We start from the raw sequence: 27,899 nt of genomic DNA on the forward strand, positions 1-27,899 counted from the left end.
CGTACTGAGTGAACTTTTGAGGTGGGAGATTGGGTTTACCTTAAGCTGCAACCGTATCGCCAGCAATCCATTCATGCACGCCATTGTCATAAGCTTACACCACGCTACTATGGTCCTTTTTAGGTGCTTGCTAAAATTGGGACAGTCGCCTATCGTCTTCAATTGCCTCCGATGTCAAAAATTTACCTTGTCTTTCATGTTTCTCTTCTCAAGCTTCGATCTTGGTATGTTCTTGCTTAAGATTAGTGAGTGTATGTCGATGTTGAAGACCAATGTGGTGCTGCCACTTGCCCAAAGTGTTAGGCCCTATTTTGGGGTGTGACATACTCGATTAAATGAGTTTCACTTATAGATTATTTAAAATGTCTAAAATATCTCTGCTACGTCATATTTTTACTAATAATTTAAATCTGATTAATAATTTAGACCCAATTATAATGAAAGTACATGACTAAACTTTCCAAAATTAAAAAAACTGAACCAAAGTAGAAATTTGGTTAAAGTATAGGAACCAAAAATGTACTTTGGCAAAGCTAATTTTATAACATTTAGCATAAAGCTTTTACCATTTGTACATGCTTTAAAGACTTTGATCTACAAGGTCTCAACATCGCCATCGTAACTCAATGTCGGGAAAGATCTATATGCGTCGCCGATGTGCTCTCCCACAATTCAACTGCTCATTTATCAAACGCCAAGCACCGACCATCGTCCAAACCCAAAAATGATCATGGCACAAACAAACATGATGGGTCAATTGGTTGAAAAAGAAAAGAAAATTACTAACTGAACTTATTTGAATAAACCCATTTCAGATTTGATGTCTTCTCAATTGATCAAATCCTTCACTTCAAAAGAAAAGACAGGGAATGAGAGAGGAGGAGAAGAAGAAAAGAGAGAGATATAGAGAGAGGAGGAGAAAGAGAAAAAGGGAAAGTAGGGAAGAGTGTTGGCCGGCCGGAGTTGGGGGCAGGCGTTGCTGGTGTTGGGAAGGGGTCCTACAGTTGGGCACTTGAGTTTGATGAATTTTTTATTTTTTACTATTAAATAATTAATCTTAATTAAGTATACTTAAATCTTAATTAAGTATATTTTTTATGTGGTATAATGAAAGTTGACGATAAACGTTAACTAGGCATGCATCGAGCCTTGTGCAAACATTTAAAATAGAACCAAGTGGGGAGAGGAAATAGAGGAGTAATTATATATTGAAGTTTAACTAGTGGAATAACAGATTCGCTCTTGAAACTTACAATAATTGAACTGTTGTGAGAAGTAAATATGTCATTTAACATGCCCATCCAAAGGGACAAGACAAAGGCCGTCCTCAACTCTCGAGAACCAATCATCATGTGTTTGACAGCACTCTACAACGCAGCATCTGAAGTGAGAGCCATGTCTGAAATGAAAGAAAGTTCGTCCCAAAACAATGTATTGTGAACTCTCCTTTCTATCTAGTTTTTCTCCAGATGCGCCATGTTTCCTTCTCTTTTCATGAATATCTTCTGCATAATTCTCGATAGGTCCTTTTATCAAAGTGTGAAAGAAACGGCAGCAACGCCGCAGTGAAGATGCGATTGCTCATTAAGGATACCGGCTGACTGGATTACTTCAAATTGATGGGTTTGCATGTTATGTTCTGATACTCTTTTCCTTCTTCATAATTTCTTTAATGGTACTCTCTTCTCTTCCTTTAAACCTCCTTTCGTGCATATTAATTCAGGTTAGCGTTTTGGGCCAAGTTTTTAAGATCTTTGGTCAATCAGTTAGATTGCTCGATCTGTATAATTTTTTTTTTGAATTAATTATTATGGACTACATATTAGTTATTGTTTATAACCTCTATTATCATTATTTATAGCCTTATAGGCTTAATTATCGATTTATGACCTAAAACTATAACTCATTTTTACATGGTCATTTAAAGTTTTTTTGTCTCAGATTACCACCTGTAACTTACATCTGTTTCTTATTTTACTTTCTTCCGTCAATAATTCCGTTAAAAATGATGATTACGTGACATGAAGATCTAGTGAGTTTGAAGCATGTGGCCCGCAAAAGAAGAATATGCCGTTGAGCTTTTGTACGATGTGACCTACAAAGTAAGAATGAGACATTGAGTGTGTTTGGTTAATAAAAAATAATGTTAGTATATGTTAATTAATGGACTTTTTTTTTTTGGGTGTCCGCATTAGGGGGTGGGGTTAGGGATGGCAAGAATCCCTGCGGGGGACCCAATCCGATTAAAACCCTAATGGGGGAGATAAATGGGGCTGGGTTCGGATTCGGGGATTTAGGCGGGGACCCGAGTCGGGGGCAGGGCGGGTATGGTTTTAGCTCCCCCGACCCGGAACCCGCCCCGTTTACACCAAATATATATAACTAAAATTTTAATATTGAAAGTGTCATGCAGGGGATCGAACTTGGCACCTCAAATTCTCTCCCGCAGCTCCTTACCATCAGACCAACAAGTTATTATGAGTGCACTATCCTAATTTATATATTTATGCACAATTTAGATAATAAAACACCTTATACCCTATACTGTCTCTAACTCTCTAAGGCCATGTTTGTTTCACCGTGCTAGCTAGTGCTAGCTAGGATAGTGTTAACTAACACCCTTATCCCATGTTTGGTTGTTACCATTCTAATTTTAAGTTGGACTATGGAGTCCGGCCCAACCCAAAAAATGAGCTTAGCCCTTCTTACATAGCACCGTGTAAACACACCTCGCTGTGTAAGCTCCTTCTTACATAGCACCTGATCTGCTTAGCCATTCGACAGTCGACGCTCGCCAATACTTCATCGTCTTCTTCAAATTTCCTCTGCTTCAAATCTCACAAGGTCAGCTCTCTCTCTTTCTGTCATTTTATTTCCTGATGACTCTTATCTTTTGCTTTTGATTCTTTTCTTTTCTTTTCACTTTACTTGATGTGTTGGTTCTTTGTTTTTGCTTTCTTTTATTTCAGATTTGGGGTTTTTTTGTTGTTTTGATGGCTTGATCTATTGGGTTTTTCTACATATATTTTGGGTTTTTTTTTGAGTAATTTTGTGGGTTTTTTCTGCATTTTTTATTAGGTAATTTTGTGGGTTTTTTTCTGCATATTTTTTGGGTTTTTTTTTCGGGAGCAGAAACCTTGGATCAGTAGTTGTGAGTTTTGTGAAGGAGAGTCTTCTCTTTCTCTGTCTCTGTTTCTATCTCTGTCTCTGTCTCTGTCTCTCTCTCTCTCTCTCTCTCTCTCTCTCTCTCTCTCTCTCTCTCTCTCTCTCTCTCTTTCCCTCTCTGTGCGTGTGTGTTTGTGCTTTAATATGCTTGCCTTCAAGTCAGAACTTGAGTTGGTTGTGAGTCAAGCTTATTATATAGAATTGCAGCTGAGTGTTACTTTTGTGCTGGTGGTTGGCAAAAATAAATATTGTCTCTTTGTGTTTCTTGTTGGAGAATTGATTGTGACCTCCCAGTTCAATGGTCGTTGATATAATTGGATTGTTCTTTGAATATGTAGTTTATTGTATTGAAATTTACCATGTTATTTATGTAGATGAAATTAAGATCAGTTTTCTGTGCTTAATGACCTGATCACCTTTACCTTAATAATCCAAACTTTTCCCATGGTGTGGTTGGATCTAAATTACATAAGTCAACATTTAATGAATGGAAGCTGGTTAGTTTGTAGTTTTGGAACAATAATATTTCTAGAGTTGTAAATGGAATAGAACAATAACATTTAATTTTGCTGACTGTTTTATTTGGTAGAGAATCAACGTACTGTTCTTGTCCCCTAAACATAGTTTTTAGTATATATATATGTGTGTGTGTGTGTGTACAATGAAAGACAAATTCTATAGGGGAAATTTGTTTGACAGTGACTTTATGTTGGATCCATTATCATTTATCAAACTTTAAACTAAAATTTGATGGCGAAAGTGTGGTTTTTTTCTTTAGAAAGAGACCATAAATATGCTTGAGGTCATTGAGATAATGAGATTGAGTCATTGTAGAGATGCATTCTGGTAAGAGGATGAGCTCAATGCTTTCATGAGTAGAATAATTATTGATTTCACTTTATTCTTGTAAATTTATATAAAATTATTTGTCTCACATCTTCACTAAAGCGGATTCTAAGTGTTATACTAATGTGGTATAAAAGATACGGTATGTCTAATATTACTCTCTATTTTACCTGTAAATCAAGTGCCACTTTGTTAACATAGTGGAAAGAAAGAGGCCACAATTAAAGACTGAAAAAACGCTTGTTTTTTAATAAATGTCTATTGCATGTGCTAGAGTTTTATAACTCTAGTGATACAATAACATGTATTTGCACGTCCATATGTAGGAGATTGGTTTTTCTTGTTAATATTTTTGTATTTGATAATCTTAGTATTGTATGTTGCTTCTTTCTTTCTTTTAAATTGTATTAGTAATAATATGTCTATTTTATAATTCTTAGATATGGATCGAAGAAAGATTTTATTGATCTTATTATTGGAGCTATGGCATTTAGAAACGATGTGTGCTTGTGCACTACTTGTGATGATGATGTTAAAAAATAGACGGAGATGTATTGAAAGACATGCCTTGGACAATCGTTCTTTGGTTAGACATGAGACTCGTTTGCGTTATCTAAATAGCATAATAGGCAATAGTGACATAGAGTGTGTGAATGAATTGAGAATGGATAGAAGAACTTTTGGTCTATTATGTGAATTGCTTCGTAATGATGGAAGGGTAAAGAATGATGGTTTGGTGTCTGTGGAGGAGCAAGTGTGTATGTTCTTACATGTACTTGCACATCATGTTAAGAATCGTACTATTAGTGGTAGATTTTTCCGGTCAGGAGAGACTATTAGTAGGTACTTCAACTCTGTGCTGCAAGGAGTTTTGCGATTACAAGGTAGTCTATTGAAAATACCGGACCCTGTGCATGATAATAGCACAAATCCTAGATGGAAATGGTTTAAGGTATGTTCATACAACAATCTCCCCAAAGTTTAACTAGTGTTTGACCTTTTTTTTACAATTTAATTGTTGAAGCTTACAATTTTATTCTTTTAGAATTGCTTGGGAGCATTAGATGGCACTTACATTAAAGTGCGTGTAGCTGAAGTTGACAAGCCAAGATACCGAACAAGAAAAGGTGAAATTGCAACAAATGTGTTAGGTGTATGTTCACGGGACATGCAATTCATATTTGTGTTACCGGGTTGGGAGGGCTCCGCATCTGATTCTAGAGTACTTCGTGATGCAATAACTAGGCCTAATGGGTTAAAAGTTCCCACTGGTAAGGCTATTAGCCGGCCTGACATTTATATCCGATATTTTAAAGTATTGCCACACTAATAATAATTGTTGCTGTGGTTGTTAGGATATTATTACCTTGTAGATGGCGGTTACACAAATGGTGAGGGATTTCTTGCACCTTATAGAGGAACAAGATATCATTTATCAGAATGGAGGGAGGGAAGTACACCAACAAATCATGAGGAGTTTTTTAATATGAAACATTCATCTGCAAGGAACGTAATAGAACGTTGTTTTGGCTTGATAAAAGCTAGGTGGGCCATACTGAGGAGTCCATCTTTTTATCCAATAAAGACACAATGTCGAATAATTACGGCTTGTTGTCTTCTACATAATCTTATTAGGAGGGAGATGTCTACAGATCCAATGGATGATGAATTAAATGAATTTGAAGATGCAGAAAACATGGTAGAAGGTGATATGCTTGGTACCATTGGAGCATCTGATCAATGGACTACATGGAGAGATGACTTGGCCCAACAAATGTACAATGAGTGGAGGGGAAATAGGCACCACCAGCCTTAGATTTTGATTTGGATTTAAACTTTAACTATGTATTTGCTAATGTGATTTAGGTGTAAACTTTAACTATGTATTTGTTTATATGATTTAGGTGTAAACTTAACTATGTATTTTCTTATGTGATTTGGGTGTAGACTTGTGACAAATTTAACTATATATTTGCTTATTTAAATTGAGTTTAAATTTAACTATGTATTTATATTTGCATAATGCTATTTTTATCATTTTCTTAGCATATGTTATATATTGCCTTGCAATAATGGAAGCTGGTGGTGGCAATGCTGGTGGTAGCAAGAAAGGTACCAGGCGGATATGGTCAAAATTTGAAGAGGATGCATTGCTAAAAATTATAGAGGATTTTGTCGCTCGAGGCCATCGTTGTGATACAGGTAGTTTCAAATCTGGTACAATGGTCCAAATTGAGAAAGCCTTGGATGAATTATGCCCTACTTCTAAGCTAAAGGCATTTCCACACATTGAGTCAAAAACCAAAAAATGGAAAAAAGATTATAGCATAGTTTTTGACATGATTAACACAAGTGGATTTGCATGGAATGATGCTAAGAAGTGCATTGAGGTCGACAGTGACGATGCATGGCAGACTTATGTGCAGGTACTTGTACTCACTTATGTTGCTAATATGCCTCTACTTATTATTTCTTATAAAACAACCAAGGGAGAGCATAAGGTAGCAGTAGCAATTTAAATTTTTTTTTTCAAGTTCAGGCAATCTGCAAGACAGTGACTGATATCTATATTATTTATGATTAATTATAACATACATTTTCTTATATGCCTCAACAGCAGTAGCATTTAATTGTTTAATAGATTTGTGGCTGGGAAAACACCCAGGTAGAAAGTGAAAACGCCAATTTGTTATGAGAAATATATATTCAAAGTTAGTTTTTATTTTTGCTACTGAATATTTGGGTGCTTCAATGCATTAATCTATGACTCAATTGCTATGTTATTCCTCACGTACTACACTAGGAAAGGTGAACATTAATAGCACCACCAGATATAGATTGATAAAATCTAATTATTGAATAATTGAATTGCATTTTATTGTTGATTTCCTTATTTAATGTAGAAAAACAAAGATGCGGAAGGATGGAGAAACAAACCTTTTCCACTTTTTGAAAGGTTTGCTAATATATATGGAAAGGATCGTGCTACTGGTCGAGGATCGGAAGCCCCTATTGAGATGATGGAGGAGCAAAGCCATAAGGAGGTTAGTGAAAGTGAACTTGGAGCTGAGAATGATGTATCTCCCATTTCAATGAATCAAGAAAGTAGTCAGTCTCATAACAGTCAAAGAAAGAGGAAAAGAGCAACTGGAAACTCAAGTGATGGAACATATAGCATAGTTCTTGCATTAGAAAAATTATTTGCAGAATCTGGAAAAAGAATGCAAGCTGTAACTGATGCTATAATACGAGGTAATGAAGATCGTAGTGATATTGCTAATGAACTCAAAAATATGGGGCTTTCAGCTTTGGAACAGATTGATGCCATGAGCATCATTTTGGACAAACCCCAAACTATATCATTGTTCAAGTCATTGGGGGATGATGTCAAAGAAGTGTTTGTTCGTAGGTTGCTAAGTGACAATGCTAGAGGATGACATGTGGTAATATGTAGTCTTGATTGTGGGTGTTTCTCATGGTTATTTTGTGGACTATATTCAGTCAAGACATCATCTTCTTTGTAGTTTATTAATTAGGACATGAACTTTGGATGTTGATTATGAACTGATGAACTTTGTAGTTTCTTCATTGGGTTTTTTTTTTTTTTTTTTCTGGGTTTTGATCTATTTTGTTTGGTTGTCGAATTACAAGCAGAGGCACCTTAATTGATCTATCTTGTTTGGTTGTCAAATTACAAGCAGAGGCACCTTCTAGGTTTTGATCTATCTTGTTTGATCTAACTTATGAACTTTGTTATTTTTCTTCTTTAAATCTCTGAAAGATCCCTGTCATGAAGGAAAAAGGGAAGCCAAGGAATTAGAGCTGCACACATAACCACATATGATGTGCACTCTTGAGTATGCCAAAATTGGTACATGACCACATACTATTTCAATACAAAGCCTGCTCCTAGAAAAGAATTTCAACTTATGGAGCATCTCAATAGAAATTGATTGTGCATAGGACCCTACAGCACTTAAGACCCTGTTTAGAGTTCAACCATACACGATCATGGAGGTTTTAACATGAAAAAGAGTAAAAAGATATTTTGTATTTTTTACTTTGTGATGCATAACGGTGGTTAATTAACATTGCCAAAACAGTTGCATAATCCTTCAAACTATTTCAAAAAGTGAATTGTCATTGGATAAAATGTATTTATTTAATAAACAAATACATAAAGTACATTATTTTAGGTATTGAAATTATATTTTAAAAAATAAATAATTAAATTGTTTTTATTAATTTAAAAATTAAAATAATTATAGTTTAGTCCGGCCATGCACCAAACACAAGACAGTGCTATTTAGCTTATCCAGCTTCATAATCCGACACAGCACCAAACATAGGATAACATTTAATCCAGCTTACTCCAGTCCAACACAGTCCAGCTTAATACCTAAAAATAATCCAGTCCAACACAGTCCGGCGTAACAAACGGAGCCTAAGACCCTAAGCCCATGTTTGGTGAGAGTGGGATTAAAAAAAGAGAGGCTTAGGCCCCGTTTGGTATCCAATTCAAAAAAAAAAAAATTCAAAAACATGGATCCATTTTTAAAATATGAGATTTTAAATTCAGTTTTAAAAATTTGAAAACTTGTTTGGTATAGAACTTAAAAACTGTTTTTAAATTTTAAAATATTTGAAAACTTGTTTGGTTGATATTTTTTAAAATAATATTTTTTTTTCCAATATGTTGTTTGTATAAGGATTTAAACTTAAAGTTTGAACTCAAGACTCAATACCCAACTCTCGAGATCCGAGATCCAAGAACTGGGGCCCGGGATCCCACACCTGAGACCCGAGACTCTATACACAAGGTCCGTAACCTAAGATCGATAATAAAATTTCATAGCACAAATTCAAGAATCATTCAAAATAATATAGAGTTTACTTCAAATTAACACAAATTAAGAATCATTCAAACATCCAAGATAACAAAAAGTTCAATTTAACACAAATTCTAAGACCGATTATTAACATAATCTAGCCACATAGCCCCAGCTATGTGATCTCTAATATCACTCATTTGATTTTCCTCATTCAAGTCCATGTTTGCCCCTTCTTGACTTGCCCCCGAGCTTTCTTCATCTACCACATCAAGGTCTTCAGCTTGGTATTGATGAAACATTCTATCACCCCTTGATTGCATTCTAATGAAGTTGTGCACTGTGCAACATGCAATGGGAATAAGTCGTTGTTTCCTAAGTGGACAATTAGGCATTAATTTCAGAATAGGAAAACGAGCCTTAAGCACTCCAAAACACCGTTCAATAACGTTACGTAGTGATGAGTGTCTATAGTTGAATAATTCCATTGGACCTCTTGGTTGTCTGTTTCTTCCTCTATAATCACGCAAGTGATAACGCTGTCCACGATATGGTGTGAGAAATCCAGGCATATTTGCGTATCCGGAATCAACAACATAATATTTTCCTATTGAAGAACAATGCAATCAATTATTTTACTATTAAAATATATTATATATATTATGTTAAAATAATTTAAACGTATTTGAATGACTTTATACCTTCCTTAGGCAATGGAAACCGGTTCTCTTCTCTATTTATTGCATCCATCAACACTCTTGAGTCATTAGCTGTTCCTTCCCATCCCGTATAGACAAATGTGAACAACATGTCAAAGGAACATGCACACATAACATTTTGGGTCACCTGCACTTTTCTACCTCGATATGGAACTTGCTTCGATGCAGGTGCCCATGCACTGATATGTGTTCCATCAATTGCCCCAATACAATTCTACCAAGTGACAATTCAAATAATCAATATTAGTACCAGACTATAATAGATTTAGCAAAATTATAAAATTTGTATTGTATACTAATACTAATAGAATTTATTACCTCAAACCATGGATAATACTTGGGATTTCCCATGATCTCAGGAAGAGTCTCATCCATATTTCCAGGTTGAATTATATGAGCGCCAAGTCGACATATTGCTTTGAGAACTCTCTTAAATTGTCTTGATACAGTCTCCTTAGAATGTTGAAATGTCTCAGAAACCACCCTATTGCGAACTGTATGACAAATAGTATACAAAAACATACACAATGCCTCCTCGACACAAACTGATCTATCATCTTGTAAAAAATCGGACCCCCTTAGTGTCGAGCAGAAGTTCACAAATGTATCTTTGTTCATTCTTACTAAATCAAATAACCTATCAGGATGCCCATGCAACAACTCTATCACATATTGACGACCTGATAGTTGTGAAGTCCTACACGGCTCTTTAGTTAAACGTGAGTGATGTTCATGTAGATTTGTAATTAAGAGTAACTCTCCAAGTGAATCCTCTAAATCAGTCGATGAATCACTTTCAGAACTTGAATCATCATTGTCAATCTCATTTGGGTTCATCCTATAATAAACATACACAAATAAGCTAGTTATATAAACAAATCAAGTTGTATTGGAACATAATAAGTATCAATAAAGTAACCCAAATATACATCAAAACCCTTGACAAAACACCACACACCAATAATATATCTCTTTGTTTAACTAATTCTCTCATTGTTGTAGGATTTCCGTGAAGCATGCATTTCGATTATGAAACTATCTTACAGTCCACGAATCACAATGTCAATAGTGTGAAAGAATGAAATTAATAAATTATGTTCCTCTTTATTAATTTAATTTGAAAATAAATAAAATTGACATTATTTGTGACTAACCTTGAATGTTCTTGAGGCTTCTCTAGAACATAGATCCTCTTAAGGGTCTTGTCAATCTTCTTCTCCCAGAGAGACACAAGCTCATTAAGTTGGCAAAGAGACTAATGTAGAGGAAGAGAGAAAGTAAAAGAGATGGGTCATTCACAGCCTTAATAAGAGATAGGTAGATATTTGAAGTTAATGTAAGTAGGTAGATATTTGAAGTTAATGTAAGTAGGTAGTAGAAATTTGAACATAAATGATGAACATAAATGATGTGTCAGCATTGAAAGAAATGTTATAAAGATGTATGAGAAGTTCACTGTTAGACCAACTTTTGATTACTTAAGAAAACTACATTGAGTGAAGATGAGTCCTTTGGTAATCTTGGCTCCAGTTAATTTGTTGCAATCCGATTGCTGCTGACTAGCTTCCAATTAGTATTCTCTTTTATGTATTTGGCAGATATTAAAATAGTGACTGGCTACTCAAGCTCAATAGGACTTAAGCTTGAATGTAGGTCACATCGTCCTTATATAATGTTAATAAAAAAAGACAAAAAATATGTCACAAAAAAAAAAATATTAAAATATAAAAATCAATGAATTGCTAGAAGTGCATATCAAACGACAAGTCTATTAAGTACTGTCAATTAAGTACTGCCAATTAAGTAGCTAGCAAACATTCACTTTAGGCTATTAAGCCACACTCTTTTCCTTGTATCTGACATCCTCATAAACATTCTCCTCCAATCTGGACTGGTAAATTTCTCAAGAGCTTTGACATATGCATCATCATCCACCCCCTCCATAGCCTCTAACACCTCCATGCAATCTTCAATGGATCCTAATTCTCTCAAAGGAGATGACACTTCCTTGTTCTTTCGGCGGTCAATCTTTGCCAATGATGCTTCCGTCTTGGCACTTAGCGCTTTGGTCCAGGCCTCAAGTGCATCATCCAATTTGGCTGATTTAGATGATCTTGATTCTTTTTTTGGGCGAAGATCAGCTGGGGGGACTAGAGGACGTCTGTGTGTGTGAGTAGTAGCTTCATCTCCCTCACTATAAGCTCTTTTCCCATTTTCAATGTGTGCCCCAGAAGTGAGAAATTCAGTCTCTAAATCTCTCTCATCATCAGAATTTGGAGGAGAATGAGTAGATGCATGAGACATTTGTCCAGTGGCAGTGGTGTTGTTGAAAATCTCACCAAGCACATGATAATGTGGACATCCTTTTTTTCGAAAACGGCTCGCAAACTTGTTTTTCTGTAAAGTTGAAACAATACACAATAAAAATATGTAAATAAAAAGCAAACACCCACCCCAATAAAAAAGGAATGCCAAACATTAATAATTTAATGCTTAGAAAGAATATATAATATGCAATTTCTAAATAGTTTATGACACCAGGATATATTAGTTAGTCCTGGAAGTTGTTTATGACAAATACCAACAGCTACAATAAACACCACCGTGAAGTTAAATATATAGCAGGGCAGCTTATACATAATTAAGCTGACAAAGGCATATGGCATAGTACGTACGTACTGCAAAATTTCAAACTAATGCACAAATACTATGATCATGCAATAAACCAACACATCTGCTAGCTGCATGTATCAACTCAACCACACATAATATTTGTACTACTCATTTGCCTAATTAAGTTTATCTCCTTGAAGTTGGTAATTAATAATATAATCACTGAATATATAGAAATTAAGGTACCAGTACTAGCTTTAATGTGGTGGTTCAATTCAACAGCTAGCTAGCATAATTAGCCAGTTATATCCTCTTCGATGTGATATGACTTTATGTGCTTATTTGCATCCTTAATTAATTACATAAGTAAAAGCAGTTGGGGTTCTTACATTAGCACACTATCCCTTCTTAATTATATGCTTAATGCCCATTTATTTACACATAGTAAAAGTAGTTGGGGTTCTTACATTAGCACACTATCCCTGCAGGCTATTCCTGCAAGAGCCCTGCTAAAGTCACAGTCAGTGACTATGTGTTTTCTGGCCTAGCCAAAGTTGGGAACACCTCTAACATAATCCAAGCTGCTGTGACCCCTGTATTTGTTGCTCAATTTCTTGGTGTAAATGGGCTTGGCATCTCTTTGGCAAGACTAGACTTAGCCCCTAGTGGTGTTATCTCATTCCACACACACCCTGGTTATCAATTAATATATATTATAGTTTATAACATTAAAACTTACAGCAGATTCGTTACATCATGAACAATAAATTACAACTGCAGTAACAATATCAACAACAGACAATGCCTTTGTAAGTATCATCAGCTAGCTAGCAGTCATGAAAGGTAATTTATGCATACCTTAATGTAGGATGCCCAAACCTCTTCAGATGCGTGAACTGTGTTGGCATTCGGGTCCCACCCCATTCCCGTATGAGCCACAATCTTTGCAAATTCACGGTGTAATTTACGTAATCTATTATATTTGGACTTCATCTTCTCACGAGAGTATCTCTTACCAAATTTAGTAAAAATGACATTTCCTATGCCATCCCATTCATTCTTATCCAAAGTTGAGGTTTGTAAGCCCTTTTTTGCCGATTCATGCAATAAGTGAATGAAGTGCTCCTCAATAAAGGGTGGCCATAGAGCCGTATCATCAATGTCAAGGTCGTTTTTTGAAGCCATCTCGTACACTCAATAGCCTAATGCATATTATATGAATTTAGTAATTAGTCAACTTAACACAAATATGATTTCTATAATATAATATGTATGTTGCTTTCTATCTATCTTGTAATGTAATGTATAATGTACTTGCAGGAAATAAAACAAATCAAGGAATTACGATCCTAACTTTAATTTTTGTTTATTCTCTTATCTATATATTGTTCACAAGATATCGATCAGCTCTTAGATTATATTTCTAACCAATGCTTTTTCCCATATAGGATCACCAACAATTCTATTACCCAACAGAGAGAATGTTGTCCTGATCACCAACACTTCTATTACTCATATAGGATCCACTACATTTATATGTCCTAGACCAATAATAATTTCAGATCATGCTGGCAGATCATGTAGAACACATAGACGAACAAATTTACATAAGGCAATGGACAATTACATGTACCCAATAACCAAATTGGCATAAGGCAATGGACAATTTTCTATACCTAGAAACCAAAACATAACCAAATGAAAAAGAAAAGGAAAATCTCATTAATTCATTGTTTCAAAAAACCTAAATCAGAAAATAACAACCAAAATTAATAGACATAAGAAAACCCAAAAACCAAAACCCAATCTCAAGGTGAAAATCTATTTACCTTGATCTTTGAATTGGAAGAGATTGCAAGCATAGAGAAAGAGCTAACCAAACAATGGCAGATTGTTTGGTTATTTTCTCAGTAACCAAACGACCCAATTCTAGTGCGATAACCAACAGATCGAGGGAAAAGAGAGATGAGGATGAGGTGAATGAGCACCGAATCAAAGTGATTTCTTACATTTTGATTTTCTCAGTAAACAAACAAAGTTTAGGTCGATGGGAGAAAGAGAGAGAGAGAGAGAGATGTTAGATCGAGGGAGAGATAAGGCTGATGCGAGAGAGGTTAGGTCGAAGGAGAGAACAGGTCGAGGCTAAAAAAAAAAATGACGAAAACGATGTTTAATCATTTTTAGAAAACCCCCTATTTTTGAATTATTTTTAAATACTTGTTTTTCAATATTGGCTACCAAACACGTTTTTAAAACTTAAAAATGATATCCTGGTTTTAAATACAAAAAACGCTTTTTGAATAGGGTACCAAACGCAGCCTTAGTGAATCCCCTCTAACTTAAATAAACCTTCTTAGATAAACCTTCTTAAATAAGTCTCTCTCGCGCAGTCGCTCGGTCACTCGGTCTCTCTCGCGCAGTCGCGCCGCTCTTGGAGATTTCGCCATATCCTGTCTCGCCGCCCTTTCGCCACCATCTCGCCCCTCTGTCTCGCACTCTCGAGTCTCGCCCCTCTGTCTCGCACTCTCGAGTCTCGCCCCTCTGTCTCGCACTCTCGAGTCTCGCCAGTCGCCTCTCTGTCTCCCCCTCTGGCCACCATCTCTGTCTCGCCTACTCCCCTCTGTCTGGTATGTATTTGGTATTTGTAACTAGCAAAGTAGCAATGTTGTGTATTTGGTATGTCTGGTTTGCTGCAGTGTAACTAGCTATTTGCCTATTTGGTATGTCTGGTATGTATTTGGTATGTCTGGTATGTATTTGGTATTTGTAACTAGCAATGCTATGTATTTGGTATTAGTGAGGCTAAACAAAGGATGAAGTTCATCAATGTCCCCGGAAACTATCAACACAGTAAGAGAGGAATCACTCTCAACTTCAAGCAAAGAAACACCCTTATCTCTAGCGAGAGAAAGACCCCAAAATAATCCCCATAACTCAGCTTCCAACACAGAGCCGGCACCAATGTTAACGGTAAAACCCCCAAGCCAACAACCACTACTATTCCTCAATAAACGACCAGCCCAATAAGACCAGTAGAAGAGTGATACACTTCCTTAATCAAATCGGGGTGTTTTGTATATGCATATCTATACATAATTATATATAGCTATTAAACGACCATGATTATTGTAAAATTATTTACATGTATGATGTATGTTTGTGTACTTGGTTGTCCACCTTTGTATACTTTATTCTTGGTCCTATTTAACATAATTGAAGCCTTTTTTTTATTCTTCTTTTGTGGATAACAGGTCTCTATGGCATTGAAAAGCCTTCATGGTTATGAAACTATCCCTTCTGGATCTTCTTCCATTCAGGAGTTGTTTGGGGTGCCTTCCTCTCCCTTCAGGCAGCCTCTAGATGGTCCGGACCCTGACTATTCTGCACCACTTGCCCCTCAGGCTCTCTTTGGGGTAAATGCTTCGCAGACCAGCCCTACAGGATCATCTTGCATTCTCTCTGACAGCGGAGGTCCTCACAGTCCTCCTGGAAGTGAGTTAGCTGATAACCCTGACCACACTATGTTGTCTGCTGTCAGCAAAAGGTATGGCAGTATATTTGGATATCATTCTGTCTTTCATAGTTCATTCACATCTTTTTGAAGTTCATATCATGAAAGCGGATTTAACAAATGTAGGCGTTAAACGAACTTCATATGTGTATGCAATTTCAGAGTCCATGTTCTAATTGACTGACCTGTGCAAGGGGTGGGTAGGAAATTACATGGATTTGGCATACGTTACTTTAAATAGTGTACCATGGCTGATAGGCAAGGCCGGCCTTGAGGGTTGGCGGGCTGGGCCTTTTGAGCCTTATCTAGTGTTGAGTGACTTGAGTCCCCTTTTTGTGAGTTAAGTGGTACTGTGTTTAGTTACTGGGTGGCTTAGTGGTGATTTGGTGTGTCAAGTAAGTCTCCATATGTTCCTTGCATATCATGATGACATCTGTCCTTTTATTTAATAAGGAGTGTTGCTATATGCACACCCTATATCCTCTCACTACACACCCCTTCTTATCAATTTGTGAAATAATAAATTTACCTCAATACAAAAAGACCATAGAGTACAAAATTATTTATTTTTATTTTTTTTAAAAAGCCACCATACCAAATCCCATGGAGCTCGCCGCCGGCGTCAACGGTTAGACCCCACCGCCAGCATCTCTCATCCCCCTCTCCCTCTTTCCCTCTATTTCTCTTTCCCTCTCTCTCTTTCTGATGCACTCCTAGGGTCCAAGAAATAGTATCTTCTTTAGTAACTTTCTAATTTTTGTTTCCTAGTTCGATTTGAGCGTAGTTTCTTGATTTCATTAGGTCTTTAAGGTAATTTTACTTTATGTTTTTCTAGTTAGCTAAGGTTTATTGTTTTCCTAGTGAGTTGACGAATATGTTTTCCCTATATGAACTTAAGGCTTAGGTTGTAATAGAGAGTTTTTGATCAATATGTTTTTTTATGAGAATTCAGATTCTAGACTTTCTCTTGGGTTCCTAAACCCTAGAACTCATCTATCTATGTTCCATCTTTGATTCTATAGCTTAAATCTCTTTTTCCTCTATTGTTTGTTGCTGGAAATTCTGTCTATTCTAGATTTTGCCCTAATACAGTAGCAAGACAGCAGCCCTCTGTTTTTGTCTCGCATCACTTTCTTTTTCTTTCTCTGACTTCCGGATTTGTACTTCTTCGCATCCAGTGGCGGAGCCAGAAAAATGTACTTGTGGGGGCACCTTAGAAAATATATATTAAAAAAAAAATTGAAACTCATAAAATAGATAAAATTATCAATATTGATTGATAAAATTTTTTTTCATTATCTTTACAAATTGTATACGAGTTTTTATTTTGAAATCGTTGCATATTGTCAATACTATGAAAAATCTATCATTCAATATACTCGATCAAACAATTATTCATCCATTAATCTTTCATTCGATTTGCGTAATAGATTATTCACAATATTCATAGCAGGAAAACACATGACAGTTGGAGAATGTATTAACTTCTTTAGAGATATTTAAGTAAAATAGTTGAAGTCTTGAAGAGTTAAAACAGTATATACAATATATTACATAGCATTTTCTGTTTGCTTTGTATCATTCAATAATAACATTTTAAACATACATTCAAAAACAATTGAGAGGGGGCCTGTGTCCCCCCTGGTCCCCACGTGGCTCTGCCACTGTTCGCATCCTCCCTACCAGATGGAAGGGGAGGCTGGCTACCATGACGGCCTCTAGATCGGAGGTTGCTCACTTCCGATCTAGAGGCCAGCGACCAGCAGGGGAGGTGCAAAGAGAGAGGGAGGGAAGAGGGAGAAAAAGAAAGAAAGAAAGAGAGGGAGAAGGAAGAGAGAGAAAGAGAGGAGGAGGTGCTTCGGCGACAAGGATGGCGAATCGAGCGGCTGGCTGCAGAGGGGGGTGGGTTGGGTCTTGGGCTCTGTTTTTTTTTTTTCTTTTTTTGTGTAGGGTTTTTTGGAAATGTTAGGGTGTGCAATGAGAAATTATAAAAATAAAAAAGATGAAAGGGTGTGTAGTGAGAGGATATGGGGTGTGTATATAGCAGCCCTCTTAATAAGATAAGTCTTATAATTTATTCTTCCTATTCTATCATTGAGCATTTTAAAAAATATAAAAAACAAAAATGACACATTCTCTACCCTCTCCGGTCTGATCATATCTACCTCTCTCCCCTTGGCCATGGCAAATCTGCCACACTTTTTTTTCCATCATCTTTCCTCATCTCTCCAACCTCAAAAACTGCAAACTGGCCCTTCTTGGTTTCTTGTTTTAATCTCTCTCTTTCTCTCTCTCTAACAAACAATAAAAAGAGGTCTTGTATGTTTTCCATGAATCAGCCCTTCATCTTATTTAATCTCTCTTTGCACCTCTGTTCGTTTTGAATAGCTTGAATTCCAATAGTGACCCCTTTTTTTTTCTTCTGCCAATAAAACCTACTTTTTCCTCTCTAAATCTTTTCAATTGGAATTTTTCCTCTCTAATTGAATAGCTACAATTTCAACATGGGAAAAGATTTTGTGCCCTATTATGGCACAAAATCTATGTGCCCTAATCCTATGTGGCAAAGTTAAATAATATGCATCATTATTTTCTTTTGGGTGATTATACACATCATTTTTAATATCAAATTAATATCTTTTTTATTGAAAAACTATCTTACCCATCCCAAATCTAATGGCTATAGTTTACTTTATAAAGATTCTACATTGTTAATTTGTTATATTTCCCTGACATTCAAAACCTGCAAAGTATAATCTGCAACACGTTGAAATTCTCCAACATCAACTTTGAATGTTCTCCAACTCTAAGTCTACAATATTTAAATCTTCTCTCAAAGGATCCAACACCTGTTTCTTCTCTTCAAGAATCCAACACTTATTTCTTCTCTTCAAGAATGCAACGGCTACTTCTTATCTCAATCTTTTTTTTTCTTTGATTTATTAGGTATTATGTGAATTAGGAAAAAAGATTATGCTTTGTTGGTGGTTCCCATTCTCTTCATAACTACTTTCTTATATCTCGATTTTAGCCCATTGGAAACAAAATAAAAATTTTCATTTAAATTGGGTTAGTGTATAATTTTCTAACAATTTTTTTAGATTTTTATTTCTTTGTGGTGAAGAAGAGAGATTTGATTGTATAGGTAGAGTCGATCCCCTAGACTTGAATATTTTAGATGAGAACCCTAATTTGCATAAATGATTTGGGTAGTCCCTTGATTTTTCTTTTGTAAACAAGATGAAGCTTCCCTTTAGTTTCTCTTTCTCTTTCAATTTCACCCAAAAATAAATGATTTCAAGAAAAATTAGATTTCTCCTTTCAAATAAAGCTTTCGATTGTCTTTTAATTTGTTTTCCAACATAGCAATTGCAGTAGGACATTAATAATGAAGTGGCTTTTAATTTGTTTTCCAACATAGCAATTGCAGTAGGACATTAATAATGAAGTGGCTGGCTGTGCTTCTTGGTGTTTGAAGTGGCTGGTTGTGCTTCTTGGTGTTTGAAGTGGCTGGCTGTGCTTCGTGCATGGTGTTTGAAGTGGCTGTATTTGGATCATATATAAACCATATATGTAGCAGTACCCATAATTGAAATCTTAATTCCTTGGCCAAAAAAAAGCAGTACACATCATCATCTACATTGAACAAGAATCTAAGTTTTTAAATTATGAAGATCATGGCCGGGTATGATTGTAACCTTGAAAATTGTCCATGATGAAAAAAATAATAATAATAAAAGAAAGGAAAAGTGTTATAAAAGTAAGTCTAAAATTGGGGCAAAAGTTTTTTTAAGTGATGGACTTGTTTAGCTAGGTTTTTTAATTTGGTCATGAAATCTTTTTTATATCTCTTTTTCTTTTGTAATCAATTGATATTTTTGTAAAATTTTACAAGAGGTTAAATGAGTCTTTTTAAAAGCTTATGTGGCAAATGCATTATGAGATGTATTTGATAATATTAAATAGTTCAATTGACATGGAAATTTCATATCATTAGGGCACGATTAGGGCATAAATAATTAGGACATCCTAGCATAGCCCTTTCAACATATTTGGGTATCATTAGAAATGAAGGATGGATTGTTAGGCAGAAGAAACAAAATTGGGTATTTGTTAGGAATTGAAGCTATTCATGTAAGATCAAGTGAAGGGTAACAATAACAGATGGGGATAATGGGGAGGTCAAGAGGAGGTGGGGTTAGGATGAAGAAGACGGGAGGGCGTGGCAGTGGGTGTGACAGGTTGATGAATGGGAGGAAGGGAGAGACGGACCAGACGATGGGAGAGGATAGAGAACAAGTCGGTTTTAGGAAAACGGGACAGAGGATCCGGACTCATATTTTCAGTTCTAAATGAATGAATGAGGGAGTTTGATTTCTAACAGAACACTGGTGCATTTTTGCCATAACAAGAATTTTTTTCTCATTCTGATACTGCACTTCATCAATCACACTCGAATTTTGAATTACTTTTCCAAAACTTTGCGTTCTGTCTTATTTTGCTAATCTCAACTTGTACCTCTGTTCAGGTCAAAGAAAAACCGTTGGCTATGCGGATGGACACAAGCTACGTCTATTTTCAAGTCTAAGGCTTAGTTTGGGATTGCTGTGAGAAAAAACAGCTGTGAAGTAAAGCAGCTGTGAAGTAAAGTCAGCTATGAAGTAAAGCAGTTGAGTGTTTGGTAAATTATATTTTCAAAAGTGTTGTGAGTACAAAAAGCAGTATAAAGGTGTTTGGTAAATTGTAATGTAAAACTGCTGTGACTATTTATAATTACTAAAATGAGGGTATTATGGGTAAAATAAAATTTTCATTGTTGCTGTGATTCACTGCAGCTTTCAAAAGCACCTACAAACTTGCTTTCTATTTTTGCTGTGGGGAGTTGAGAATTGTGGGACAAAGCACTTTTTCATTTTTTTACCAAACACCAAAACTGCTGTGGGTGATTGAAAATTGTCATCCACAGCAGCTTTTGGGTCCTCCACAACAATCCCAAACGGGGCCTAAGGCAAAGCTTGCGGAAGAGAGATAACAGCGTCTCAAAAGGATTTCTTGGCCTTGTCCCCTTTAGTTTTTATTCTGTTCATTTTCAAATTTTAAAGAATTTGTGGTTCTGTATTTCTTAAAATAATTTTTCTATCGAATTTTTTATAGTAATTGCCTAATTGGGAATAAGGTTAATTTCTCATTTGAATTTTTGGGTTAACGTAGGGCATGGAATTTTATCTTCAATACATTTTATTGTTTTTTTATTGACTGCAACACACAGAACACGTTCTTATGTTGTTACTCATCATTATTTTTTGGTAAGTTTTACTCATAATTATTTTTTTGTAAGTTTTACTCATCATTTTTAATCATGCATATCCCAAAATTAAAGAATCAAATGATATATAAATCATCCCTTTGTGGTTAATGTACATCATTTTTTATCTTGATGTATGAAATTGCATTAATTACAAAATTAATCACAAAAGTTTATTTAAACTTAAGAAATTCAATAAAACAATATATAATTTCTCAAGATAACAACTTTTTAAAATAAAAGAACCATAAAAGCATCGTAACCGCAATCTTGATAAAATTTGAGAGAATTTCTCATTCAAATTCATATTTAACAACTTTTGAAGATAACCATTTAATTACCACCATGCTTATACCCTGAATAACTTGATCATACATCTGTGCGGAATTCCTGCATCGCACAGGCAGGCAATATTCTGGCCATATACACGTGCAGAGTAAAATCCATACACGTGCAAGCAAATCCTGGTTGTATGTGCACGCAGAGCGGCCTCCAAAAGGCGAAGCATCCCGACATACGGCCCAAAGCCTATATGTGTGCCGTGATGGGTCCCAAAGACCTATCCAAATCGATAATCTAGAGGGTACTGCAACAGGTGGTTTGAAAACCATTTTTCATAACCAAAACAATAAATCTTTTTCTCATCGAAAGCAAATATTATCGAAACCTTCCCACAAAACTTAAATCAAAATGTCAAAGTGTATTATTTCAAATATATTCAATATACATGAAACAAATCCAACCTTTTCGACAATACCCAAATTATTAAATAAACTACGTGAATGAAACAAGAGACTAGATTCTTTTCCAAAGTCCAACAACTCAGAAAAATCAACATGTAAATCTAGGTTTTAAAACTTATTTATAAACGCATTTTGAAATCCAAAATCCATTACCATTAGTCAAATCCCAAATCATCTCAAGATATTATGCATAATAGAATTAATGAATTTTTATAAATTCATTTGAAAACCAAGGTTCAGTCACACTTGTTATTTCTAAATCAAACTCAATTAATCAAAATAAAACGCAATTCCATAAATCATTTAAGGAAACAAAGGTCCACTCACAGAGATAGCCCTATCTTCGATCCTTCGCCGGATCGTCACGAGTCACGGTCGTCTCGCCTATAAAATAAACAATAAAACACAATTAGTCTCACCTCGACAACATTAAAGGTGCGTGTGTGTGTGTGTGTGTGCGCGTTTACGAGACCTAACGACACTCCCGTCTCTTGTCCCACACAATGATTTACGACACACAACTTAAACCCACAAACACCTCCTTAATCACCCCAAGCTTCTCGGCTCAAACCAACCTTAACCACAACACCAAAACACATCTTAAACTTACGAAAATCAACGCAATGTCTTACCTCGATCAGAAAATTCTTCCTAAAATGAGTTTAGTATCGGCAAAGTCACAAATTTTTGTCCAACAGTTCTCGGCTTCTCTAACAACTTTGGACCTAGCCAAAACAACAACATGTCCAATTACACAATATTCAACCATCGATCCAAAATCGGTTCAATAACTGTAGAGAATTTGCATTACCAGCTCACAAATCAACCCACGATCAACGACTGGTCCGATTAAACTCACCCAATTCCCATTTAGTGGCCATGTGGCCTCGGAGTGGCTAGAATTCGACACTGCCGTTAGTTCCGATGGCTGCCCAAACCTGATTTCCAACCCAAACACAAATGTATCAACTTAATTCCAACTCCAATAGGCTCATTAAACTTAAAAGAGACAGGAAACATTGAAGGGAATCTGAACCGGTCACCATGCACGGCGAAGCTCGCGGTGGCCATGGGTGGCTGAGTTGGGTTTTTTAATTCCGGGCACAATCAGACCAAATCAATCATACAAACTTGTAGAGAATGAAGAGAGGATCGATTTCAGTAACTGGGTCGAGACCAGAAGTCATTGGAGTCGCCGGAAAAAGGGAAGGAAGCCAGCGGCTGCACTCATCGTTTCTCTCTCGTGGGTGGTCGTCGGAGGAAGGGAAAGTGACAGAGAAACTCGCCGTGACGAGAGGAAGTCATCCTTGATGGTCCGGCATCGTGACGTAGCCGAAAAATGGAGGATGTCGGCGAAGAGGCTCGGCCTGTTCTGTGTCATTTCCTCGCCGTGGGTGATCGGCCGGAGAAACAGAGAGTAATGGAAGAGAGAGGGGGAGGAGGCGAGCAGGGGGTGGGTGGTCTTGCCGCTATCCCTCGCCGGACGATGAGGATCCGAAGAGAGAGAAAGGGAGAGTGACCGGAGAGGGAAAGAGAAGAGGGGATATCGGGGTAGGGGAGATGCGTGACAGGGCAGAGAGAAAAATGAAGAATGTTCTGGACTTTTGGGGTTTTAAAACCCTTTGATGCAATTTACAAAAATGCCCCTCACTTTGAATGTCCGTTAAATCCAAACCGTAACTCCGTTTTACGTGTGCTTCGTGTCTACGAATTCGTGGAATCGAGACCTATCCAACGGGCCAAAAGTCAAAATCAAAAGCCCACTAGTTTTAAAAGTTAACTTTGGGTCAAGCCCAATTTGAAACGAAAATTAACAATTAAATCAAAACCTTTTTATTTACCAAATAAATTCTCAAAATTATCAAAATAAATTCTCAAAATATTTAGAATAAATCCTTGAAAAATACAGGGTCTCACAAATTTAAAAATGTAACACTTTTAGCCGATAAGTTTGGAAATAACATTAAATCAATTGTCAGTGAACACACCAAATGAATTTTTAAAACATTTCTAAAGTAATTTAGTAAACATTTTCCGAGGTCTTTCAAATTTCGTTTCCTTATAAAATCTCTTAAAATGAACAAAGTTGAATAAAAAATTTTAAAATTTTAAAGAAATTTGGGTTGGGTTGTTACAAGAGGGGTCACTCCGCACGAGCAGGCTCGTCCGATCAGTACTTGCATTTACACAGCAGTTTTTAAATACTCTTTAACAATCCAACTTATCAAAAACGTGCTTTTCGTCAAATTACAATGTCTCAAACCATATATCAAATCTCCAAATAAACCTAATATCATGAAATGATTGAAATAATGTGGTCTTTTCATAAACTTGGTCAAAATAACACATCCAACTCAAACATTCTTATCTCTCGAACAAAACCAAAGATGGCCAGAAAGAATTAAATTATAAAATGTATAAACATTTCTAAAATAAAAGTCCACTCACAATTGAGGATGCCCAACTTGATCCTCCGCTGGACCGTCTCTGTTCTTGGGGTTATCGGCTAGAGAAGAAATGATAACACATGAAATTAGGATTGCTCCGCCATAAATTCAACGTGCGTATGTGAATCTAGACACTTCGTTCAACCTTTCTATTCCCAAAGGTAAATTTCTAAATTTTCATAGATCACATAAACTCAAATCCAAAATAAATCCTTCTCGACTCAAAATCCAACAACACTTTTTAATTCGACAATTCAACTCAAATAAACCTTATGTATAGTATATCTCGAACGGGGTTCGTCCAAGTATCGTTTTGGTTTCGAAAAAGTGTCCAATTTACATCTAAATTGAAGTTTCGTCAACTCAAATAACTTCCAACTAACCAAATTCAATAATCAACCAAATTTGAATCTCAAATTCTTGTTATTCAAAGAAATTGACGGTTGGGTGGTCCAAACCACTGCTGTCGCCGCTTAAGGTGGCGGTTTCAACACCAAAAATCATAAATTCTCAAGTTTCTCTAAATTTCCAATTCTACTCAATAATTAAAGGTTCCTATGGGTGGAATTTGTACAAAATTTCATACAACATCAATTTTCCCAATTACAAGAGGAACCCGAAATGGGTGCTAAATCCCCAAATTTTCCATTTTCACAAACCTCAAAATAAACAAGCCACATTCAAAGGAAATGGAAGTCCATACCTCAAGGGGAAAAACCCACTAAAACATTGAAGAAATCGTGGTGAAGATTGGCCAGAATTTTTGGGGAGACAGAGGAGAGTGGCAGCTGGGGTTTTCTGGGTTTCTCTGTGCGTGCGGGGCTGAGTTTCCAGTGAACTCAGTGGGTGTCGGCGCCGGCAAAGGGGGGTCGCGTGGGTGGCTGGGTCGGTCGGAGAACGGCCGGAGGTGACGATTGTCACAGTAGGGTGTGTGTGTACAAAGGAAGGTGCGAGAGAGAGAGAGAGAGAGAGAGAGAGAGAGAGAGAGAGAGAGAGAGAGAGAGAGAGAGAGAGAGAGAGTGAACTCGGGGGAGGGTAGTCGGCGTCGGGGTGCTCGCCGGAGATCAAGGTCGGCGATGGCTGGCTGGCGATGGTGGCTGGGAAGGGGTGTGTGTGCGGGGAGGAAAATTCGAGAAAGATAGAGAGAGTGCAGTTGGGGGGGGGGAAGAGAAAAAATGAGGAGAGAGAGAGGTTGATTTTGGGTTTTTAAAACCCATGTCTACAAATTTACAAAATTGCCCCTCACTTCAAATGCCCGTATCTTTCAAACTGTAACGCCGATCGATGCGTGCTACGTGTCTACGAACTTGTGGACTCGAGACCTATCCAGCGTGCCCAAAGTCAAAATCAAAAGTCCAACTAATTTTAAAAGTCAACTTATAAAATCTCTTAAAATGAACAAAGTAGAATAAAAATTTTAAATTTCTGAGAAATTTGGGTCGGGTTGTTACAACACAGGTGGTTGCCCGACTTAGAACAGCATACAAAACACATCAAAATCAACGACGGACCTTAGAAAAGAGTTCTGGAGTTTCCGAAGAGGCATAACAACTGAAAAAACCATCGAAATCGCCGCTACACAAGGCGGAGCTACAGTGGCCGTGGCTGCAAAATAGGAAAATCAACAACAACTCCCAATTGGCTCAAACTAATCCAACCAAAAGCAAAAGCGGAGAGAGAGGATCGAGTTTGATACCTCACTCGCAGCCAAAGGCCGCCGGAAACGCCAAAAATTGCTGGAGATGCCGCCGGACTTCTCAGCCACGATCCGCCGTCGCGAGGGGTTGTCGGAGCAAGGGAGTGGAATGACAGAACTCGCCGTGGACTGGGGAAGAAGACCCAAGTGGTCGCCACCCTCGAACCCGCCGGAAAAGTCGAGTCGCCGTCGGAGAGTTCCATTCAGAAACCGCGTCGCTGCGCCGTGGTCGCGGCTTGGTTGACTGATCGGACCCCACTGGGAGGTTAGTGGCCTGGAGACGAGTCCAGCGCCGGTCGGATCACTGAAATCCAACGCCGGACGACCAAGAATCGAAGAGAGAGATCACGGGGAGAGAGAGAGAGAGTTGAAGTGTTTTTTTTTTTTAAACTTAAACACAAAATTACATAAATGCCCTTTGCTTTAAAAGCCCGTAACTCTCAAACCGTAGCTCCGATTTACGCGTGCTAGTGTCTAAGAACTTGTGGACTCGAGACCTACCCAACGTGCCTAAAGTCAAAGACAAAAGCCGACTAATTTTAAAAGTCAACTTTGGGTCAAGCCCAATTTAAACAAAAATTAAAAATTAACCCAAAACTTTTTTGTTTCTCAAATAAATTTTCAAAATAATCAAAATAAAATCTCAAAATATTTAAAATAAATCTTTGAAAAATATGGGGTCTCACAATATAAGTCTATTGAAGTAAGTTCAAGATCTATTAAATGTGGTAGATGTGGTAAAGTTGATGGCCACAATAAGAAAACATGTACTGCTCCTTTGAGGAATTGATTTATTTGTTTTGTAGTTTAGTTTCAGTTTATGAAACTGAATTTAAGGATTCTTGGAATTATTAATTGAATTAGATTTATGATTCTCGAAATTTTTATTATGTAGTCCTGTATTCTTGGATTTTGGAATTTTCAAATGGAATCTGTTTGGTTTTCATGTTTTTAGTATTATTTTCGAAGGTGAAACTGTTTTGATATAGTTTCAATTGAATATTTTGTATTAATAGGGATTTGGTTTATGATTGCAGTTGAATGTTATTATCTGACTTTTGATATAATTATTATATTCCAGTTGTTAGCTTTTTACTAATGAAACTATTTATTCTCTTGAAACTGAAAAAATGTACGCCTCTTTCTTTTAACATGGCAAATGAAACTATTTTGTAAGTGAAACTGTTTTGCAAATGAAACTGTTGTGCAAGTAAAACAGTTTTGTAAAAAGATCACAAGTGCATTGGTGGTAGCTAGTTTTGTTTGTCCTACATGCAGAACAAAGAAGTTACAAGTACATTGGTGTTAGCTAGAACTGTATGACCAAGAAGTTGTTTTGCAAGTGAAATTGTTTTTCAAGAGAAACTGTTTTGTAAAAGTTGACAAGTGCATTGGTGTTATTGCGAGTTTTTTTTGTCCTACATGCAAAGTTCACAACATTTAAATACAGTTTCAGTTACTTTTAGTGTCTAATTTTAGTTATTGTTTAACAGTTACACTAGAACTTAATAACCAAGAAGTTGTTTTTTGAAAGTGAAATTGTTTAGATATTACAAAAATTATAGAAATAAAGAACTACTTATATACAAGTTATAAATTAAAGAAATTAGATAAGTCTCGACATTTTATCAATGTTTGAATTTCGCCATGATATGATCAAACTTGTTTTTGGCTTCTGGTTTCTTAAATTTTTTGCCCAATATGTTTAACCAGCTAAGTGGATGATCAATGAACTTCTTAAGGACTTGTATTTTGAATTTCTGGACATCTATCTTTGTGAAAGGGTTCTTAAATGGAACTCCCCTTTGAATTTGCTCTGTGTAGTACATGACTAGGAATCCACAATCATTTCTGCAATAGACAAGTATAATCAAACTTACAGTTACAGTCATTCCTTTGTTCTGAAATATATATTTGCAGTTTTTAAAATATTTAATAATACTTACGTTCCCGATTTTTGCAGTGGACAATTGTTGTCATCTTCAATTGGCATTTCAATGTTGTGTTCCAACAACCAAGTCAATG

At 36.4% G+C, this 27,899-nt stretch overlaps 4 protein-coding genes across 5 annotated transcripts; 2 read left to right on the forward strand and 2 right to left on the reverse strand.

The window, feature by feature from the left end:
- The first annotated feature begins 2,714 nt into the window (after window positions 1-2,714).
- LOC147291791 (uncharacterized) lies at window positions 2,715-7,647 on the forward strand. 2 transcript variants are annotated; one of them, XM_086234808.1, is made up of 5 exons: window positions 2,731-2,844; window positions 4,452-4,963; window positions 5,057-5,294; window positions 6,091-6,437; window positions 6,915-7,647. In XM_086234808.1, the coding sequence occupies exons 2-5, from the start codon at window positions 4,454-4,456 to the stop codon at window positions 7,446-7,448; spliced, it is 1,629 nt and encodes a 542-aa protein (XP_086090934.1). In that variant the 5' UTR covers window positions 2,731-2,844; window positions 4,452-4,453; the 3' UTR covers window positions 7,449-7,647. The 2 variants fall into 2 exon arrangements, with proteins under 2 accessions (XP_086090932.1, XP_086090934.1); XM_086234806.1 differs by lacking the exons at window positions 4,452-4,963; window positions 5,057-5,294 and having other exon boundaries at window positions 2,715-2,844; window positions 6,058-6,437.
- Window positions 7,648-8,974: 1,327 nt separating this feature from the next.
- Window positions 8,975-10,396, reverse strand: LOC147291792 (uncharacterized). The gene is made up of 3 exons (XM_086236024.1): window positions 9,878-10,396; window positions 9,542-9,773; window positions 8,975-9,447 (listed from the first exon to the last, which is right to left on the reverse strand). Exons 1-3 carry the CDS (start codon window positions 10,394-10,396, stop codon window positions 8,975-8,977), a joined length of 1,224 nt encoding a protein of 407 aa, XP_086092150.1.
- A 981-nt stretch (window positions 10,397-11,377) lies between these two features.
- On the reverse strand, window positions 11,378-13,357 carry LOC147291793 (uncharacterized). The gene is made up of 2 exons (XM_086238473.1): window positions 13,031-13,357; window positions 11,378-11,956 (listed from the first exon to the last, which is right to left on the reverse strand). Exons 1-2 carry the CDS (start codon window positions 13,355-13,357, stop codon window positions 11,378-11,380), a joined length of 906 nt encoding a protein of 301 aa, XP_086094599.1.
- Window positions 13,358-14,579: 1,222 nt separating this feature from the next.
- Window positions 14,580-20,684, forward strand: LOC147291794 (uncharacterized). The gene is made up of 3 exons (XM_086238719.1): window positions 14,580-14,799; window positions 15,424-15,716; window positions 20,212-20,684. The coding sequence occupies exons 2-3, from the start codon at window positions 15,430-15,432 to the stop codon at window positions 20,276-20,278; spliced, it is 354 nt and encodes a 117-aa protein (XP_086094845.1). The 5' UTR covers window positions 14,580-14,799; window positions 15,424-15,429; the 3' UTR covers window positions 20,279-20,684.
- The last annotated feature ends 7,215 nt before the right edge of the window (window positions 20,685-27,899 follow it).

Source organism: Dryas octopetala, chromosome 3 (genome assembly GCF_963921425.1).
Source record: "Dryas octopetala chromosome 3, drDryOcto1.1, whole genome shotgun sequence".
NCBI classification, from domain to species: Eukaryota; Viridiplantae; Streptophyta; class Magnoliopsida; order Rosales; family Rosaceae; genus Dryas; species Dryas octopetala.

What these genes read in the sequence shown, in the direction of transcription:
- LOC147291791 (XM_086234808.1), top strand. Translation starts at nt 4,454, where the DNA reads ATGGATCGAAGAAAGATTTTATTGATCTTATTATTGGAGCTATGGCAT. An exon ending in CTAGATGGAAATGGTTTAAG is followed by an intron (nt 4,964 to 5,056) that starts GTATGTTCATAC and finishes TTATTCTTTTAG; the next exon opens with AATTGCTTGGGAGCATTAGA. An exon ending in TCCCACTGGTAAGGCTATTA is followed by an intron (nt 5,295 to 6,090) that starts GCCGGCCTGACA and finishes CAATAATGGAAG; the next exon opens with CTGGTGGTGGCAATGCTGGT.
- LOC147291792 (XM_086236024.1), bottom strand. Translation starts at nt 10,396, where the DNA reads ATGAACCCAAATGAGATTGACAATGATGATTCAAGTTCTGAAAGTGAT. An exon ending in AGTATTATCCATGGTTTGAG is followed by an intron (nt 9,774 to 9,877) that starts GTAATAAATTCT and finishes GTCACTTGGTAG; the next exon opens with AATTGTATTGGGGCAATTGA. An exon ending in GTTTCCATTGCCTAAGGAAG is followed by an intron (nt 9,448 to 9,541) that starts GTATAAAGTCAT and finishes GTTCTTCAATAG; the next exon opens with GAAAATATTATGTTGTTGAT.
- LOC147291794 (XM_086238719.1), top strand. Translation starts at nt 15,430, where the DNA reads ATGGCATTGAAAAGCCTTCATGGTTATGAAACTATCCCTTCTGGATCT. An exon ending in TTGTCTGCTGTCAGCAAAAG is followed by an intron (nt 15,717 to 20,211) that starts GTATGGCAGTAT and finishes ACCTCTGTTCAG; the next exon opens with GTCAAAGAAAAACCGTTGGC.
- LOC147291793 (XM_086238473.1), bottom strand. Translation starts at nt 13,357, where the DNA reads ATGGCTTCAAAAAACGACCTTGACATTGATGATACGGCTCTATGGCCA. An exon ending in TTTGGGCATCCTACATTAAG is followed by an intron (nt 11,957 to 13,030) that starts GTATGCATAAAT and finishes TCAACTTTACAG; the next exon opens with AAAAACAAGTTTGCGAGCCG.